The following is a 13,471-nucleotide window of genomic DNA, read 5'->3' on the forward strand; positions in this document are numbered from 1 at the left end:
TAACATATACGGCGAAAGATCGGATTGTGTACTCAAATTTTGAAAACCCGCCTAAACTCGGGAGGTGGTTTTCTACAGTTTTCCTCTCATCTGACCAAATGTTTAGGCAAATGCGAATACTTGGAGCAAACTCGTATGTAGCTGCATTGTCACTAAACCTTAGTAAAAGAATTGACCCTATTCGTTGAAAAATAGCCAAATTATAAACTTTTTATGAAACTTCTTTCAATAATTAATGATTAATAATTCTGGTAAATTTAACAAATAACTTAGCAAAGAGTCATCACAAAGACAATCTTAGTTAACTTCGTAAACAAATTTAAATAATACCCCAACTCTCAATATTTTTATGAAAATTGTTTGAATGATTAATAATTATTATAAATTTACAAAGTAACGTGGAAAATGATCATCGAAAAAAATTCCTAGTTCATTCCGTAAAGAAATTATGCCCCTTCCTTGAAAAATAGCCAAGCTATAAATATGTTGATATACATTTTTTAAATAATTAATAGTTGTAGATATTCAAAGCATCAGAGAAAAAAAAACCATCGGAAAGATATTCTTAGTTAATTATGGTAAACAATGAAGCCTACTCGTAGAAAGAGAAGCAAACTCTTAATTTTTCAATTGAAATTCTTTTAATAATTAATAGTGCTTGTAAATTTACAAAGCAACATAGAAAAATGTTAGTTGACTCCGTGAACAAATTTACTCCTAGAAAAAAGGGCAACCACTTAATTTTTTATTTAAAATTGTTTAAATAATTATTAGTTCTTTTGTAAAGCAACATAGAAAAGTCTGAGTTGACTCCGTGAACAAATTTACTCGCAGAAAGTCAAACTCTTAATTTTTATTTAAAATTCTTTAAATAATTAATAGTTCTTCTAAATTTACAACGCAATATATTAAACTAAGCGTATTCCTTAAAGAAGAGCCATTTATGAAAATTGTTTAAATAATTACAATGTTTAAAGATTAAATAAATGCTAAAAGCCATAAATGAGCTCCACTCGAATTCGGCACGATCACTGTAACTTAAGGGCATGTGACAGCCAAATACCTATATTATCGACCTCACTTTATCAGCTCACTGAATATTTTTTTGAACCTAAGAACTTTTTTTGTAAATAAAATATTGAGCTGAAACTTTGGAAAATGTATTAGAGTACAATAAAGTACGTTTAGGTACTGTATTTTGGTAGGAACTCTACTGAAAATTATTTCATCTTTTTTCTGAACCTCGACATTTTTTTAACGTTCGAACTTTTTTTATGCATAAAAGATCGGTCTCAAACTTTGAGAAATGCAATAGCCGAAATAAAACTACGTTAAAGTACAAAGCTTAATAATAAAAGATGTACAAAAAATTTCAACAATCAATTCTAACGGCATCAGCCGGTAACGTTGCACACAAAAATACGAACCCTCTAAGATCTTCGTCTAGTGGCCGCCAGAGTTCGCATTTTCGTGTACAACGTTACCGACTGATGCCGTTGGAATTGATCGTTGAAATATATTTTTTTACATCTTTTATTATTAAGCTTTGTACTTTAACGTAGTTTTCTTTCGGCTCTTGAATTTCTCAAAGTTTGCGACCGATATTTTATTTATAAAAAAAGTTCGAAAGTTAAAAAAATGTCGAGGTTCAGAAAAAAGATGAAATCATTTTCAGTAAAATTCCTACCAAAATGCAGTACCTAAACGTACTTTATTGTACTCTAATAAATTTCCCAAAGTTTCAGCTCGATATTTTATTTACAAAAAAAGTTTTTAGGTTCAAAAAAACATTCAGTCAACTGATAAAGTGAGGTCGGCAATATAGGTATTTAGCTGTGTCACATGTCCTTAATCGCTAGGAATGTTTACATCCAATAATGTAAAGAGATCCCTCGAACGTGCTTGTTACACTTTTCTATCACTCTATGGGAAGCCGCGACCAACTTTCGACTATAGGATATATAGCTTTTCTACCAAAAGATGAATTTTCAATGTGAAAGGGCGAATTTTCGATCTCAAAGACGAAAGTTAAACAAAACCGTTGGACTTTCGACAAAAGATATGACTTCAGCAAAATAGTAGAATTTTTAACCAAAAAAGTTGAATTTTTAACCAACAGATTTGTTTTCTGAACCCAAAATACAATAGTAGTTTTTCTAAACAAAAATAATTAACTTTCATCCAGATAGTAGGATTTTTAGCCAAAAGACGAGATGAAATTTGAAGTCAAAATATTATAGTACACTTTTCAATAAAATTAAATTATTAACTTTCAGCCAAAAGAAATGAATTTTCAAACAACAAATATGAGTTTTCTATGAAAAGATGAATTTTCAATGCAAAAGGACGAACTTTCTATCCAAAAGACGAATGTTCAACAAAACCGTTGGATTTTCGAACAAAAAAGATGACTTCAACAAAATAGTAGAATTCTGCACCAAAAAAGTTGATTTTTTAACCAAAAGATTTACTTTCTGAACCCAAAATACAAGTCTTTCTTAGTATTTTTTCCAACAAAAAAATTAGCATTCAACAACAAAATTTCTTTTGAAGAAAACAGTTGCCTTTTCAAACAATTAAATTTGCAACCAAATATTATGATTTTAAATCGAAAGGCGAGATGAAATTTTAATTCAAAATATTACAGTACACTTTTCAATAAAATAAAATAAAATTCTTTATCCAAAAAGTCGAATATTCAACAAAATAGCTGAAATTTAAACAAAAATATGACTTTTTAAGAAAATAGTTAAATTTTCAACCAAATAGTAGGTGAAGACTTTTCAACAAAATAGCCGAATTTTTCAATAAAATAGTGGAGTTTTTAACCAAAAAAGGGAAATCGGGGAAAGATTGTGAAGACTGACAATATACAAATATAAATGAAAATGAATCCTACCATGAACACGTTGTTCGTGTATAACTTGCTGTTGAAGTTGGGCCTGCTGTTGCCGCAAGGCTTGAAGTTGTTTCCACTGGCGTTCTTGTTCAGCTTCGCGAGTAGATCTGTCCCTATTCGTAAGTCTGTCCTGCTCCTGTTGGGAAAGGAATCTCTTAGTTATGAGCCTTCACCTGAATGTGTGCAGACAGTTACATCCTCCAAAAAGAAATCAGGAGCATTATATAAAATCCTGAAATTCTTCAATTTTAGATGAGTTTCAGGTCAAATGCTTCATGATCTCTGATTAAAAGATGTAAAATTCAGTGTCCTAAGCCATTTAAGGTAGAGCATGAGTATTCCGTGATGATTAGCTACAACTGTACACCACACCGTAACTGACACAGGAAAAAAAAACACGTTACCAAAATTAATAAGATCAGCAGTTAAGTAAATTGAAGAGCTGTATGTGCGCAACAAGTCAAAGATAATAACCAGCCACCACCAAGGAAACGTACAACATTTTAAAATACAATATTACACTTTAGGTAGGATAGCGATTACGTTTTTTTTTCTTCAAAACTGTAACATACAGTGTGCATGCATCGTGTTTAGAATTACGACCAAAAAAAAAATCAACGTTACAAAATTCTCGGTTACTCTAAACTGAATCAGCATCCTTGGACTTGTCTTAAGCTTTTCTTAAGCCAGTGTTACTTGGTTAGGTCAAGTGCAAAATTGCAATTATGAGCGGCTCGTGAATGCGAGTTGCTTGTTGGAAAATTTCATTTACAAATTCTACCTGAAAACTGAATTTGTGATTTATATTTATGTTATGAGTAATATTAGGAGTCAGGTGTCTAGTGATCAGGCAATTCAAACTTTCAGTTTTTTTCCCGAACCAAATTTTTTTCTCGACAAATTAAAAGATGTCTCTTTTTGTAATTCATCCAACACAAATGTGAAGAAATAGAAAATTTTAGCAACATGTATAAAAAAAATGTATTTTAAATTCAAAAAAATTCGTTGAAATGTACAAGAATTTAAATACATTAAATTATTAATAAAAATTACAGAAAAAAAAATAGAAAAAATTTTTTAAATCCATTTCATTAAATAGAATTGAGTGACTTTAGAGTAATTCAAGTAAATTGAGAACATTTCAAGTGATTTTAGAAGAATTCGAAAGAATAGAATTTGAATAGTTTAAAAGAATTCAGGATAAATTAATTAGAATTCAGTGCGAATTCGAAATGAATTCTGAGTTGAAAAAATAAAAATATTTCACTAATGTCTGTAAAATTAAGACTGATCTTGGAAGTAATGAAAGGAATTCAACAGACTTTGATGAAATTAATAAGAATGTTAAAGAATATAACTAAACAAAATTGCATCGAATTGAGGAAAATTGGAGTGAATTTCAAGAAATTTTAAGGAAATAAGAAGAATTCGTTCATAAAAATTCAACATAAATTCAAGAAAAATCAAGTGAATTGAAGAAAAAAAATTCAAAATATTCCACTGATTTCAGTAAATTTTTAATGATTTTTGACAAATTAAAGGGAATTCAAAACAATGTAATAAAATTCCTATGAATTCCAGGTGAATTTAAAAGACTTCAGGGTACATTTAAAAAAATGTAAATCATTCAATTGAGTACAGTTGACTGAATTTAGAAGAATGCAAGTAAATTCAATAGATTTCAACAAGAGTTAAAAAATGAGAACTCCGAAGAACTCAAAATAATTTAAATAATCTAGGATAAATTATTAAAAATTCCACGTGAATTCAAAACTGTTCCAAATGAGTTGAGAAAATCCAAAACATTCAACTGGTGTCAGTAAAATTGGAGTGAAGTTAGAAGAGTTCAAGAAAATTCCAGTGACTACAATGAAATTAATAGGAATTTGAAAAAATGTAATTGAACAAAACTTTGTTAAATCAAAAAATTTTCACCGAATTCAGTAAAATGGCCTTAACAGAAGTCAGGAGGATTTTAATAAAATTTCAGTGGATGGAAACATTTATAGGAAGAAAACGAATTGAATCAAATTTGAGTAAATTTAGAGAAATTTTCGGAAAATGAGAAAAATTTGACGGAATTCACAATAAAAAATGATTTAGCGTAAATAAAAAAATACAACAACAATCAATGAATTATATGCAATTGAGAGAGGAATTAAGTAAATTTAGAATAATTATTCAAGTAAATAAAAAAATGCAAGTGGAAATTGAAAACATTCAAGAGAATTTAAAAGAATTAAAAAGAATTCAGGATAAATTGTTTAGAATTCAAGGGTGACTTACAAATGAATTCAAATTCATTAAAAATAATGTAAAAAAATCAAAAATACTCCATTGATTTAAGTAAAATTGAAGTGAATTTAGAGGACTTTAAGGGAAATGCGAGGAATTCGATGACATTCAGAAAAATTCATGGTGAATTAGAAATAAATTCAAGTGATTTAAAAAATATAAAATTGTTAAAAAAATAATTACATTTATAAAATTTGGAACGAAGCGAAAAAAATGCAAGAGAATTAAAAATAATTGGATGACATTCCTAAGAATTTAAGATGATTTAAAGACTTCAGGGAGAATAACAAAAAATCAATAAATAAAAGTAAATTAATTGTGTACAATTGAGCGCGATATTGCCTGAATTTAGAAGAATTTGAATGAATTAAAAAAAAATCACAAGAATTTCAAAGAATTCATAATAAATTGATAAGAGATCCGAGTGAATTCCAAATGAATTCAAATGATTTGAAAAAAATTTTAATCCAAGATATTTCCCCGATTTGAGCAAAATTGGAATAAATTTAAAAGAATTATAAATAATTCAAGTCGAGTCAATAAAATTAATACGTCAAGCTCAATTAAAAATAATTCAAGTGAATAGAACAAAATTGTTAAAATCAAAATAAATTCAAGGCGAATTTAAATGTCTTTAGGGTCGCCAACAAGAGAAAAATAGAAAATTAAAAACAGATTTATTTGAAATTCAGTGTATTTTAGGAGAAATAAAATTGAAATAAGTGACTTTACCTTTAAACAGCGACTAAAAACTGATGGCACCACCTGTTTATCGGTGATTACTTAGGTTCTTTTAATGTTAATTGTATGATAGCTAACATTTTTTTAAATCTTAAATAGGTAAATTTCAATGTTTTCTTAGAATTTATATAAAATCTATCATAATAAACATTTTTTGATGTCCTCCAGATCATTTTCAGGGTAAATTTCTATAAAAATACACCAACTTATTACCATTGTTAATGTATTTTTTCTGCTCTTAATTTTGTTTTTATTATTATTTTCCTAAACAAAATTTCTTCATCCCGACTTCTTTTATAGAAAATTGTGATATCGTTCAAACTATTTAAAGAGAAAAAACTTAACAGTCATATAATTAATATTGAATGAACTTGGCTAGATTTAAATCATCAAAAAAATTAGATGTTATCATACACGATACGTGAAGCCATCAGATTTTCCTCTCTCTCTGATTCTTGACTGAACAATAAAAAGAAGATAAAGTAGAAAAAAATAGATTTTAAGATAGAAGAAAAAAATTCCCAATCCTGAATATAATCCCCGGGGTTTTCTCGATTTCCCAGTCCGCTAGACACCCTGGGAGTGTAGTGGAAAAGCAGGAATTTCTTTAAACACACACATCACATCCACTAAAACTCAAAGCCAACATGTTCTTACATTCATTTTTTTGAAGCATCCGAGAAAGAAAAGGAAAGAAAGAGAGAGAAAGAGAGAGAAAGAGAGAAAATTTGAGTGAATTTGAAATAATCATTCATAACGTTACTACAGAGCAATACATGTAACTACGTCCACCTACAAAAATTGATAACAGCCAGGTACTTAGTTAAGTTTAGTATATTTGGAGAGAGGGGATTTTTTTTGAGGTCAAGGAGGAATTTGAGAATCAAGGATTGAGATTCGGACATGGATATGAGTACATCGTTTGTGTGCTGCCAGATGTCTTTAACATGCCGTAAAAGGAATATGTAGAAGTCTACCACTGATAAATCATAAAATCATAAAGGTGGAGCCAAAAATGGTACTTTCATTTGTCGCCAGCGAACTTTTAATCAACCAATAAACATCAATTTCTGAAAGGAAATGAAATGCTAATCAACTCTGATCATTCCAAGTCATAAACACATATAGATATGAGGAGCCGTTCAAAAACTACGTCACGCTAGTTTCAACACTTTTTACAAACCTCCCCTTCATCCTCACAGATTATCACATAAACTGGACTCCCCCCCCCCCAACTATTTTAATTCAAAATTTTTTCTTTGATTTAATTTGATAAATGCTTAAAATAAAACATAAAAGATAGAAGCATAATATTTTAAAAGACTTCACAGCTAGAAATATATTCCATTTTACAACAAAATAGTTGAATTTTCAACCAAGAAAGATTCACTTTATACCAAACAGACTAAATTAATATTCTATTAAAAGAGATTAATTTTTAATACAAAAAAATTAAATCCAAAAACGTGAAATTTTGTCAAAGCATTTAAACAAAAAATTTAACGATATATTTGAATTTTTAACAACATAATTAAATTTTCGACCTATAAAGATAAATTTTCAACTAAATAGTTTAAATGAAAAAAAAGAATTTTCATAAAAATAGTTCCATTTGTAACCACACAGTTAAATTTTCAACCAAATAGTTGAAATTAAAAAAAAATTATAATCGACCAAAGAGTTGCATTTCAAACAAAGTAGTTGAACTGCCAAGCAAAAGAGAAGAATTATCAACCAAACAGTTGATTTTTTTATCAAATAGTTGGATTTTCAACTTACAAAGAGTTGCATTTTCGATGAAATAGTCGAATTTTTAAACAAAACGACGAATTTATTAGAAGACAATTGAATTTTCAAACCAAAAGGACAAATATTCAACGAACTAGTACCATTTGTAATAAAATAATTAAATATTTAACCAAATAGTTGAATTTTCAATGAACGATTGATTCTCAACAAAAAATATAATACGTGGTTGACATTTAACCCAAAAAAGAAGACTTTTCAACAAAATAGTTCAAACCTTAATCAAAACATATTAATTTTTAACTAGACAGTTGCATTTTTAACCAAAAAAGTATAAGATTTCTGTCAAAAGAGAAGAATATTCAAACCAAAAAGGTCGAATTCGCTAGAAAACATTTAATCTTCCACATGAAAATGTGAATTTTTAAACAGAAAATTAATTTTTAACCGAATATTTGAATTTTCTATCAAAATAATAGAGTTGTCAACTAAAAAGTTAAATTTTAAGCCAAAATGACCATTTTTCTACAAAACACTATAACATCCAAAATTAAAAATATGAATTTTTAATAGACAAGTTAATTTTCCACCAAATACTTGAATTTTCAACTAAAAACGATGAATTTTCAACCAAAAACGGAATAGTTGAATTCATAGTTGAAAAAATTGATTATCAAAAAAAAAAAAAAAAACAAACAAACAGATGATCAACAAAATAGTTAAATTTTCAACTAAAGAGATTTATCTTCGAATGATAAAATAAATTTTTAACAAAGTAGTTCAACTTTCATCCAAGTAATACAATTTTCAAGCAAGAAGATGAATTTTTTTTACCAAAAAAGACGAATTCTCAATGAATTTTAATAGAAAAATTTCAAATGAAAAAGATTAATTTTGAAATAAAATAGAATAATTAATTTTTCAGTAAAAAAAAAAAAATAATAATAATAATGTTCAACCGCAAGAAATACAAATTTTTAACAAAATCGGTAAATCTCAAATCAATAAAATCAATATTTAATAAAGTAGTTCAACTTTCAAAACCATGAGTTCGAATTTTTGATCAAAAAAGATTTTTCATGTCTTCAAGCCAAAAATTCGAATTTTCTACAAAATAGTTGAACTTTCAAAAAAAAAAAAAAATAATAATAATAAAACTTCAACAATGTAGTAAAATTTAAAACCAAAGAGAGATAAATGTTCAACCAAACAAATTAATTTTTTTACAAATTTTTCTTTAAAAAAAGAGTTGAATTTTAAACAAAATAATTAAAGTTTCAACTGAAAGAGACAACGAATTTTCTATCCAAAAAGATGAATGCTCAACCAATCAGTTGAATTTGTGGACCAAAAAAGATTACTTTTCAACAAAATCGTTGAGCTTTCAACAAAGTAATTAAATTTTCAACAAAAAATAATTATTTTTGAAGCAAAAAAGATTACTTTTCTACCAAAAGATGGATTTAAAATCCAAAATGACGAAATTTCTGTCCAAAAAGACGAATTATCAACAAAAAAGTTGAATTAATCGACCAAAAAGTTTAATTTTCAACAAAACAGTTGATGTTCCAATAAAATATTTGAATCTTCAACGAAATATTAGAATTTCTAACCAAACCAGATGAATCCTGAACAGGAGAAAAAAGAATTTTTTTCAAAAATAGGTAAAGAAAGTAAAGAGTGTGAAGTCTGTATTTACAAGCTTTACCCTGGAAATGCGACGTGGTTTTTAAATGGCCCCTAACGTAAGAAATTAAGTACCATTGCAGGTAATACAGAGTATTACCCCAATGCTATCGACAATATTTTTATATGGTTGCCACTTTTCAATGGGTGTGACATTTTTCAATACGATAACCAAAATTGGATTCTCTGTAATTGAATTGAAATTAAAAATTCGAGAACGGGTCAACAACTTTTACGTGAAATTGGAGGAAACTTTTATTTTTACTTATGAATTGAATAAATTTGATAAATTAGGTGGCAGGTTCAGAAAAAAATACTGGTAAAATTGTGGCTAAAACTCTGTGGCAACCATGAAAAATTCGTATCAGACAATTAGGCCTCACTGCACAAAGAGTTACATTTTTATACTGTCACTATGAGGAAAATAGATTTTTTTAAGTCACTGTTATATTTTTAAGTACCTGTAACAAAAACAAAAAATAATATCAAATTTCTGGATACTTACCACTTGAAAAAAATGTGGGAAAAATTGGATGACTCATAGAAGAGTAATTTATTTAGTACTCTTCTTGCTTTGAAAGCTGTTTTCCAAATAAGCTACAAATTGAAAAATTACTAATAGTGCCAATAAAATAATACCCGTTTGTGCAGGGAGTAATACGACATTTAATTGATAACATTCTTCAGATGAACTTCGCATCTGTAAAAAGAACGTTCATTGAAAAACAAGGTCACAATTATGTGCTATCGTATTGAAAAGATTCATTCATCCAGAAATATTTTGTACAAGTAGAAAAACAAATTTATTTCACTGCAGGTGAACTTGTAGGTGAAACAACTTGTGAAAAAAATTTCTGGACGAAGGATCCAACCAAATCGACGTGTCCAAGCAACAAAGCACTAACTCGTTGGTGCCGCTTTGAAAGGTTCTATCTCAGAAGACATTATTTTTAAAAATTATTAATGCCTATTTAAAGACGAAAATTCTTATCTTGTAACATTTTTAATATAGAATTTTTTTATGAATGAAATAAACCAATTTAAAATTGTAAATAAATGTTTAATTTATTGTTCTGAGGGCTAACAGTGTAATTTTCTTGAAAATAGTAAACAAATGACCTATTTAAACCGAAAAAGTGATTAATGTGTATTTATAATGTGACTAATACTCTTCTGAATTTAAAAGAATTCGAATGAATTGAATAAATTTTAATCCAAATACTTCCATTGATTTTTGTAAAATTGCAGTGAATTTAAACGAATTAAAGGGAAATAAAAAGAATTTGACGAGATTCATAAAAATTCGAGCTCAATTAAAAGAATTCAAGTTAACTGAAAAAAATAAAAAAATATGAAAAAATTCATTGAATTCACTAAAGTTGAAATGAGTTTAGAATAATGAAAGAAAATTCAGAACAATTTAAATAAATCTGAAGGAAAATACAAAAACATTCGAGATTGATTGACCCAAAACTAAAAAAATCCATTCAATTGAGTAGAATTTAATATATTTTAAAGAATTTTTGAAAATTTTAAATAACTCAGGTTAAATTAATAGGAATTCAGGATAAATTCCAAATAAATTTAAATAGATTACAAAAAATATTTGAAAATCTCTTCAAATATTTGAAACCCTACGAAATCCCTTACTTCTTGCGAATAAATTCTTTGAAACCCATTAAAATATGCAAAAATCCCGTGAAATCCTGTGAAATCTGATATTTCCTGAAATTCTGGAAAACCGCATGAAAATTTTTTAAAGTCCCTTAAAATTATTAAAATCTTTCAAAATTCCTTGCACTTTTCTAAAGCTCTTTCTTAAAAATTGCTTGGAATATTTAAAAAATACCCTAAAATACTTCAAATTCTTTTGAATCCCTTCAAATTAATGAAATTAATTAAAAATTCCTTTGAATCTTTCAATAACTCCTAAAATATTTCAAATACTTTGAAATTGTTTAAAATCTCTCGATACTTTTGAAGCCTCTTGAAAATTACTTGGAATCTTTTAAAATACCCTACAATATTTTTAATTCTTTAGAATCTCATTAAATAACTGAAATCAATGGAAAATTCTTTGGGATCTTATAAAATTCCCTGAAATATTACAAATCCTTTAAAATGTTTCGAAATGTCTCGATAATTTTTATAGCTCCTTGAAGCTTTTTGGATTATCCTAAATCCTAGAAAATTTATGAAAACACTTTAGACAGCTTTTAAAATCCTTTAAAACCATTTAAATCCACGAAAATATTACGAAATCCATTGGAATATTTAAAAATATATGAAACCTTAGAAGTCCTATAGAATCTTTTTATATCATTCAAAAAATTCTTTAAAGCCCTCTGAAAATTTTGTAATCTCTTCAAAGTCTTGGAATCTTTTAAAATAAACTAAAAATTTTCAAATACTTTGCAATCTTGTGAAATATGTTGCAATCTTTTAGAGCGTTTAAAAATCCATTGAATTATTAAACAAACTCTTCAAAATGCCTTCAAATTATTGAAATCAATTGAAAATTTCTTGTAATTTCTTGAAATGTCCCAAAATGTTTCAAATTCTTTAAAATCTATGAAAATACCTTTTAAATTATTTTTTAATCTTTGAAATCCTAGGAAATTCTTCAATTCTTGTAAATAACTTCTTTGAAATTCATTAAAATATAATAAAATCCCTTGAAAGCACATAAAATCTGATATTTTTTAATATCCTGTAACATTTATTAAAATAACGCGATAGCTTTTAAAATCTTTAAAAATTTTTTTAAATATTGCAATCTAGTACCACATCCTTGGAATCTTTTAAAATGCCCTAAAATATTTTAAATGTTTTCAAATCTTTTGAAATCTCTTGAAACTTTTAAAAGCTCTTTATAAAATATATAGAAATTACAAAAATACCATAAAATCTTTAAAACACTTTGATACCCCTTCAAATTATTTAAATCAATTGAAAATTCCTTCTAATTTCTGGAAATATTCCAGAATCTTTTAAATTCATTAAAATCTTTGGAAATACCTTGAAATTCTGTTAAATTCACTACAATATTATAAAACCCCAGGAAATTATATAAAATCTGATATTTTCTAAAATCTTTGAAATATTTTTTATCCTGAAAATTTGAATCTTAGGGTTTTTGGGGTCGCTGAACCCGAAACTGAAGTCAAAATTTGAAAATGTCGGATCCAATATTGTGGACGAAAATACAAAAAAAGGCTCAATTTGGACCAATCTTACACTTGCGGGTTTTGGGGTCGCTGAATTTAAATCTGAAGTCAAAATTTAAACATTTAAAATGACGGACGAAAATACAAAATGGCTCGATTTGGATAAATCTTGGCACTCAAAAGATTTATCCAAATCGAGCCGATTTTTGTATTTTCATCCGCCATTTTAAATTTTCAAATTTTGACTTCGAATTCGGATTCAGCGACCCCCCCCCCCCCCCCCCCCCCCCCCCCCCCCCCCCCCAAACATCAGTGCAAGATTGATCCAAATTGAGCCTTTTTTGTATTTTCGCCCACGATATTGGATCCGTCATTTAAAATTTTTGAATGTTGACTTCAAATTTGGATTAAGCGACCCCAGAAACAGGTGAGTACTGAGATTAATCCAAATCGAGCCTTTTTTTGTATTTTCGTCTGTCATATTGGATCCGCTATTTTGAATTTTCAAGTTTTGACTTCAGATTCGGATTCAGCCAACCCAAAAACCACCGAGGAAGACTTGAATGCAAAATCAGAGTAAGTTAAATAGAAAAAAAAGAAGATTGACGCATTTTGCGTTAATGTCAACGAAGGAGTTAAAATCATTCAAATACTCTTTTAAAATACCCTAAAATATTTTAAACTCTTTGAAATCCCTTCAAACGATTGAAATCAATAAAAAAATTCCATAGAATTGTTTAAAATTCCGTTATAGTTTTCAAATCGTTTATAATATTTTGAAACACCTTGCAATGTTTTTAAGTATTAAAATCTATTAAGAATTCATTGGAATTATCCTTGAATTTAAAAAAAAAAACTCAAAAATCCTTTGGAATCCTTACAGATTATTTACAAATATTACAAAATTTTTGGAATTTCTTTAAATAACCTAAAATAA

General features: G+C 27.5%; 1 protein-coding gene across 3 annotated transcripts in view; it reads right to left on the reverse strand.

Moving 5' to 3' along the window:
* Positions 1 to 13,471, reverse strand: part of LOC117171274 (histone-lysine N-methyltransferase 2C-like) — a 166,826-nt gene that overhangs the window by 107,676 nt on the left and 45,679 nt on the right. For all 3 annotated transcript variants that reach the window (XM_033358411.1, XM_033358413.1, XM_033358412.1), the window contains exon 15: positions 2,900 to 3,035. In XM_033358411.1, the coding sequence (XP_033214302.1) occupies positions 2,900 to 3,035 (136 nt within the window). The remainder of the gene's footprint in view (positions 1 to 2,899; positions 3,036 to 13,471) is intronic.

This window comes from Belonocnema kinseyi, chromosome 4 (assembly GCF_010883055.1).
Source record: "Belonocnema kinseyi isolate 2016_QV_RU_SX_M_011 chromosome 4, B_treatae_v1, whole genome shotgun sequence".
In the NCBI taxonomy this organism is placed as follows: Eukaryota; Metazoa; Arthropoda; class Insecta; order Hymenoptera; family Cynipidae; genus Belonocnema; species Belonocnema kinseyi.